The 7,311-nt window shown below is 45.2% G+C and overlaps 1 protein-coding gene across 2 annotated transcripts; it reads right to left on the bottom strand.

Annotated features, from left to right (window-relative positions):
- LOC127333443 (histone-lysine N-methyltransferase family member SUVH2) lies at positions 1-7,052 on the bottom strand. Of its 2 annotated transcripts, none has more exons than XM_051359829.2 (2): positions 4,684-7,052; positions 1-463 (listed from the first exon to the last, which is right to left on the bottom strand). In XM_051359829.2, exon 1 carries the CDS (start codon positions 6,821-6,823, stop codon positions 4,799-4,801), a length of 2,025 nt encoding a protein of 674 aa, XP_051215789.1. In that variant the 5' UTR covers positions 6,824-7,052; the 3' UTR covers positions 1-463; positions 4,684-4,798. The 2 variants fall into 2 exon arrangements, with proteins under 2 accessions (XP_051215789.1, XP_051215788.1); XM_051359828.1 differs by having other exon boundaries at positions 1-486; positions 4,684-7,051.
- Between the last annotated feature and the right edge of the window lie 259 nt (positions 7,053-7,311).

Genomic DNA, 7,311 nt, shown 5'->3' with positions numbered 1-7,311 from the left:
TGGTAAATCTGCAGGTTTCTCTTAAAAAGTTCTGCCCTGTGCACACGGAGCTCACTCTGCATGACAGCCAAATTGCACAGTACCCTTGCAACTGCAAGCAATTCGCCTGTACAACCTAACTTAGCGAGATCTACAAACCTACGAGCTATTGTTTGTTTCAGCACCGATAACTCATGGAGGTACAACCATTTAGCAACACAAGGGGGTACAAGTACACCTGGATACTAGATAATTAACAGATATATGTACATATACGGAGTTCCATGGCAATGATGTAAAAGCAATGGCTAAAGCTTGAATCCCAGTGTGTGCCGTGCAAAGCTTCATCCAGCAGCAAAAATCAAGCTTCAAAGGTGTAACCACGGTTGCCATGCGAAATATACACCAAATGGCTGATTCCCGTTAATGATAAAGAGCTTAGATGTGACTCATGGAAAGGTGTCACGATCCTCGAAACATTGATCTGTGGAATCCTCCATTATTAGACTGAAAGAAGAAAGGTATTGCTAAGTTTATTGAGATTTAATAAAGGAAAAAATAATGACAAAGGGGCAACAGATATTGTTTAAAACTTGGCTAAAACATTATTATGTTTAGGAGAATGTACAAAAAACTGTTATCCAGGCTCACTGTGCTATCAATGTAAAAGGATCAAAAGAAAACATCCAATTCAAATATCAGTTGAACTAATTGCAACAGCACAAGCATAAGAGTTAGCATCAAATAGCTAAGTAAAGAACACCCTTAAAGTTGCATATCTGAAACACAATAACCACTACAATATGCTGTTGATCAAATGACTTGGTAAAAACAAATAGTATAGTACTGTGTAGACATGGAAGTACAAAACTACTGTTGAAAACACAATTCTTACTCCCTTTTCACGTAATATTCAATGAGAATTCAGTGCAAGCTCACGTTACAAGTTACGGATCAATAGAAGAAGAACACAAGGTTTAAAAACAAACCAAATTACTAACTGTACAAGTACAACCTAAGCAACTCGATTACAAAACATTGAACAATATACAAAAGGTATAGAGCTAGGTCGTGTTAGAAGTTGGATTTTGAGCTATGTCCACTTTTACAAGGTACTCCCTCCGTCCCACTAAGGTTGCGTGAGATTTGTGAGTAAATTACAAAAAACTACAACAATTCGGTCTGGGTAACAAAAAACTACAACAATTCCCACTAAGTTCTGAGGCGTGTCACAGATCACGCTGAATCCAGTCTAATAGCATTTTAACAGCAATCCTGACCGACGGGGCCTATTTGTCAAGGCTGAGTTGGCAGCACACGTGGAGGAGGAACTAAGTTGGACGTGGAACCCACGTGTCAGACCCACATCTTTTTTCCACTCTTTTTTTCCTCTCCTCTCATTATCTCTCTCCTTGCACGCTTCGGGCGGCCACCTCCTCTGCTCTGCTCGGCGTTTTCCTTTTCTCTCCCTCTTCTCAGTGGTCGTCCACTTCTCCGGCGCGGGGGCCTCGCCAGCAGCGCCGCTGGACCATGTGCGGGAGCCTGGGCAGCTTCTACGTCACATCGGAGCTCGGGAGGGGCTGGAGGCGTGCAGTAGGTCACCAACGGAAGAAGACAAGAACGTCGTGTTGCCCTCGTCACCGCCGACCAGGTCGCTATGGTAAGGAACGGGTGGCGCGTTTCGGCGGCGGAGGAAGGCCAGGGGCGTGGCGCAGTAGCAGAGGAAGCAGACCCAGCAGAGGAGCTGCGTGACTGGAAGGAGCTAGACTAGGGCTCACAGGGGAAGGAGGAGTTGCGGGCTCAAAGCAGGGATTGGTTGCGGCGGAAGGAGGCGGCGTGGCGCCAGAGGCAGTGGTTGCCGGAGAAGGTGCTGAGAGGAGAGGAGAGAGATAAGGAGGAAGAAGGAGAATAGACAGACGGGGACTGATATGTGGCCCCCACCTCCACCTCAGCTCCATCTCCAGGTGTCTCTGCCAGCTCAGCCTGACAAATGGGCCCCACCTGTCAGGTCTGCTGTTAAAACGTTATTAGAAGGTAATCGGTGCAATTTGTAAGGACATGCCCCAGAACTGGTAAATTTTTGCAAAAATTAGCAAAAGAGTTACTGACTTGTTACCCTAGCCCGACTTGTGGTAGTTTTATGTAATTTACTCAAGATTTGTATCCAAATTTTGACAAATCTCAAGACAACCTTCATGGGACAGAGGGAGTACTAGCATAACCTACCCGAAGACAACAAGTAGGCGAAATCTTGCAAAAAAATCAGATAAGAAGAAGTATTAATATTATGTCAAAATGGAACTACGGATTCGGACTAGATATGTTAGCCATACTGACCATAGGCAGAAAGAGGATTTTACCCATGAAACAATGACAACAATAATTTGAGAGTCTAAAATAATATGGTAACACCTTTTGCTGTCAATGATGGCTCTATTTTTATGGCTAAAATTTTGCCAGGTTGATTTCCTTTCTTTCCCTCGTGGTCTACAAGATTTCGCGAGACGCGGTTGACGATCTTACGCTGAGTGGCCAGATTTTCTATCATGAAACAAATCTGGTTGTGACTAATGTAGATTTTTCTATAGCCGATGGCCTGGAGAAAAAGATACCCTTGGATCTGCCTGTGCTAATGTACTTAGGCTGGTTCGAAGAAGCAAGTGCATATACATATGAAGGGATTCATATAAAACCTAGGTTAGAGCCTAAGAGCATGCCACGCCAATGTTCTATTCAGATGCTTTGTCTCCTATAACACGCAAAGGTCCACTCGGTCTCCGTTAACACAATGTAACTGAAACTATCATATGTTTAACTCCATAGCCACTAAATTGGACTAATCTTTTCATAGTTACCAAGTCCTAGTCTCCTATAACACTTTTTCGCACATCTAATAAAATGTAGGTAGAATGAAAATGAACAAAAACATGCAATAACTTCTCTAAGCTTGGCTCGGTTTGTTCCTATGAAACTAGGATAAACCTAGCTTTGAACTTCGTACAAATAAGCATTTGCTCCAGTGAAACTAATGCAGAGTGGACATTACTTGTACTACCAAGTTCACTTTTTTTTCCTGTGTATACAGCTGCTGCCATCCAGTTACTATGTATAATCATGAAACAAAATAATTGTAAAACTAAATAAGTACACTATCAGGAAAAACTTCCATTAAAATACTATCACAGAAAAGAAGGAAAAAAAAGAAACACTCACGACAATAGCTGGAAAGCAGCACCTATCCTTGGACTAAATGCAATAGCAGTTACAACATTCAATATTTTTAGTGTCTAGATACTATTTAAACATTCAACATTCAATATTTGTTGCTAAATAGCATCTAGATACATCCAAATTTAATCTTCAACACTAAAGAAGGATGTATGCCCCTGCAATACTGATACCTAGTCTCCTATCAATTAGTACACCAATCAATATTTTTTTTGTATAGTCACAATTTGACCATTTCGTTGTTGTTGGGAAAAGCCCATATCATCCCGCCAGTACTTCAATGTGTGTGAACTTAATGCCCTGAAGTAAATCAAATAGTCTCATCCGTAAATATCTAGAACCAGAGCAAATAACCCCCAACGGCAGTTATTCCCTGTGGTGATTGATGTGGTGAGTAACACAGCGGTATCAGCAAATAAATCATGCCGTTTCCAGTGGGTCCACTCATGTAAGTGATTAAACAAAGACAGGTAGTATGATACTAGTATATGTAACAGATAACTGCTATAGTACACTAGTACTACACAATGTTTTCATTTATCTGACCAAGCATCTTATAGACTATAACACTTTTATGTATTCCCTCCGTTCCAAATTAATTGATGCAACTTTATCTAAATATGGATGTACCTACATATTGAATGCGTCTAAGATACATCCGCATTGCAACATTTAATTTGGAACAGAGGTAGTACATCCTATCAAGAATGAATTTGACAAATTGTTAGTATTATTGTATTTTTTATGTCCTGCTACCATCACCAAAATAGAAAGATATATTGGTTAATTCAGGTGTCCAAACCCGAATAACTCGAATGGTTCTAGAATAATCCATGGAAAAATGTGAATCTTGCCCGAGAAACCATGGCAACTGAGTCTGTTAACAAACATATTTTTTTGCAACAGAAACAGAAATACATGATTTTTCTATATCACATCTCAGCTGTTCCTGATAATGAGACCACTGACATGTGATGTTCATCAAAGACTGCTAGCTTACTGGGCCATGTTCAGTTGGACACTAAATATGCTAGATCATGTATAGAAAAATGCCGGTAACGGGGAAGTAATGCAAGGTTCCAGGTATATATAGTAGCCGTTCTATATCATGGTCAAACTGAGAGAAAATAGTTAAAGGGATCAGCCTGCTATTTGAGAGAAAAGGATGCACATGCATATGTACAAAGTGGCAACTACTTCACAAACAAATCCTCATACGAAAATAAATCTTATACAAATTAGACAGTTCCACAAGTGCATCATGCCGTCTAATTGTCAACACAAACCACTCAGATTTATGATCCTTGGTAGGAGCAGAATAACATGCAAGGCAAGTTGAAAACATACAAATCCAAACAGTTCACACAGGCATAAAACACATATAGCTGTTATGAAAACCATTAAAATATCCAATTTCTAAATACAATCCTACGAAGTTCGAGAGAACAGAATTGCAGCAAGGATTGACAATATTACCAGCAGAGTAACTTCTAGCAGCGATCTCCTCGATGATCCCCAAGAGAAGCATTACGACAATGTCACACCAATGGAAAAGTAAAGAAGGTATTGCCGTCCAATGGATATACTCCGACTACATAGTTAACTTTCCAACCCATTCATCAATCATTCCATAGTCAATGCTTAGCTCCCTCAATGGCGGAATGTTCTCCAGGGCAAAGATCATGAGATGGGGATACGACATGTTGTAGTGGTCAAACAGCACAAACTGGATAAAAACATTTGGACTGCAACTATGGCTGAAATAACAAGCCACATTCCTTGCCCTTGAAACATCGATTGAAAAGTTCAAGTCTGCAATGGCAGGAAGATTCGGCGCCACATACTCAGGATACACATCAGAGATATCACCCCAATCTAACCACCTTGAAGGGAACCTGTTTGGATGCACCAAGCAATCACCATTCCCTGCCACTATCTCTGACTGCTGATGAGTAAGCACTATCCCACTAAACTCACAAATGAACGTGCCGGCCTTAATGAGATCCAAAGACCGAACACCCCACCCAGTCTCCCTTGACCTGAACACCTCAAGCCTATTCTTAAGCCCCTTCTGACTAACCCTGTTGGTGCAGCTAGGTGGGCATCGGCAATACGGACCACACTCATAGACCAGTGGTTTGCCCCGTAAAAGAACACCAGCTTTATCATACGCAAACTCACCCCCATTCCTTTCTGCACAATAACATCCAATTGAGCAATTATGTGTGCACCCACACCCACCACCACCCTCAGCAGACTTCCCTTGTACCGCAGAAGATGGAAATATTGGTCGTACCAGGTACTCAAATAAAAGTGGGTCCCTATCATCATCGACATCATTATATAGTGCAACTGGCATGATCTCTCGACCCATGGAAATATCAAAGCTCAGGTATCCAGTTGGTCGCATCGATAGAGCATCCACCTTAAGGTGCTCAGCTGCACGATAATTCACAGAGCCCATGGGCTCCTGCCCCTCAATGCGAATCATTTTATACTTGTAAACACCAAAGCCAGCTTTCCCGCGATCGAGCCAGTAGTCAACAACCTTGTAGAGGCCATCATAGAAGTAGACCTTCCCAACAGGGCTGCACTTAGACTTGACTGCACGGATTACGCGGATCTCAATACCATAGGCCATGCTGCGCTCCAGGGCAAGATTACCACCCTCTAGCTTCTGGTCGACGCAATGCTTGTGCAGGCTGGGGTCTCGACCACCATGGCCGGTGTACACCAGTACGTCACCACGGTCATCATCATCTTCATACCCACCAGACACAATAATAGATGTGGCTATAGGTTCGCCTGAGGAAGAGTGCCCTGCTGAGAGGTAGTCAATCCCGGCCTGCACCTGGCCATGGAGGCCTAGCACACATAGCTCCATGCGGAAGAAGAATGCATCGCCTACAGAAATCCCAGGTATCGGCCCCACGATGCGGCGGTCCCGGTTGAGCCACAGGTCTCGGTCGGCCATGAGTGCCGCGGCCCGCAAGTCGGCGCGCACGCGACGCCGGTCCACCGGAGCAAGCCCGATGGCGCCCGCAAGGCCGAGCGCCTCCGCGCGCTCGTCGTCCTTGAGCAGCAGGCCTCGAAGCGACTCGAAGGTGATGCGCGCCCGGCGCACCACGTCACGGAAATAGATCTGATCCCGCACGCTCAGTGAGGACACCCGCACCAGCTCTGACGACCGCGGCCGGCGCTTCTTCACCACAGACCCCGACCCAGGATGCACAACAGCCGGAGCGGTCGCCTCCGGCGTGGGCGCTGGCACGATCGCCCCGGACCCCGCCGATAGGAGGTAGAGGCTCGCAAGCCGGCAGTACTCGGCGAAGAGGGCGTCCTCGTCAGGGTTTGGCGGCAGCGACTGCAGAGGCGTCATTACCTCCGCCGAATACAGGTCAGGCGTTGCCGGTGTAGGGGCAACGTACGCCGCAGCAACCGCAGCCGCGGGCGCCGGCGTCGGCGGCGGCGCGGCCGCCGGCAGAGAGTCATGCTCCGGGGAAGCCGGTTCCGACTTGGGCTCCCTCTTGAGGAACGGCAGGAAGTTAAGGTCGATGGAATCGGACGAAGGAGATGACGACGGCGAGGAGGACGGTGAGGAGTCCTCCACCTCCATAGCCCCCAATAAAAAGCCCCGGCCGAGTCGTCCTCCACAGGGGCTCCCCGCAGTTCCCAAATTCGTCCAGGAGCGCGGCGGAAACGACGAGGAAGAAAAAGTGGCGGAAGTGGGGAGAGAGGGCGGTGGTGAATTTGTGAAGGTGGGATGCAAGGTGCGAGCGAGGGGGATGTGCGAAATCTCCGAGATGGGGCGTCCTCTCCATCCGTAGGGGCTATAATGACGAAAAATTGAATGTGCCCAAAGTATGCCGAGGATTAAAGTTCCTGGGGAAGCACCTCCTCGTGCTCTCCAACAGTCACTGACAAACATACCCAACAACGAGCTGCTGGGAGGTTGTACGAGATCAAGTAAATTTAATGTGCAGGGTCAGTTTTGGTACGGTGATTTTTTAGGATTTGTCTTCTTTAACCAGAAATCAGTTCAATTATATGATAATTATTAATTTAAAAAATATAAAGTGTTTTTAATATAGATCCAATTATATT

This window comes from Lolium perenne, chromosome 2 (genome assembly GCF_019359855.2).
Source record: "Lolium perenne isolate Kyuss_39 chromosome 2, Kyuss_2.0, whole genome shotgun sequence".
Taxonomy (NCBI): domain Eukaryota; kingdom Viridiplantae; phylum Streptophyta; class Magnoliopsida; order Poales; family Poaceae; genus Lolium; species Lolium perenne.
The sequence above is the reverse complement of the archived record's forward strand: the minus strand, read 5'-3'. Positions and strand labels throughout refer to the sequence as shown.

Coding starts and splice junctions, on each gene's coding strand:
- LOC127333443 (XM_051359829.2), bottom strand. CDS start 6,823: ATGGAGGTGGAGGACTCCTCACCGTCCTCCTCGCCGTCGTCATCTCCT.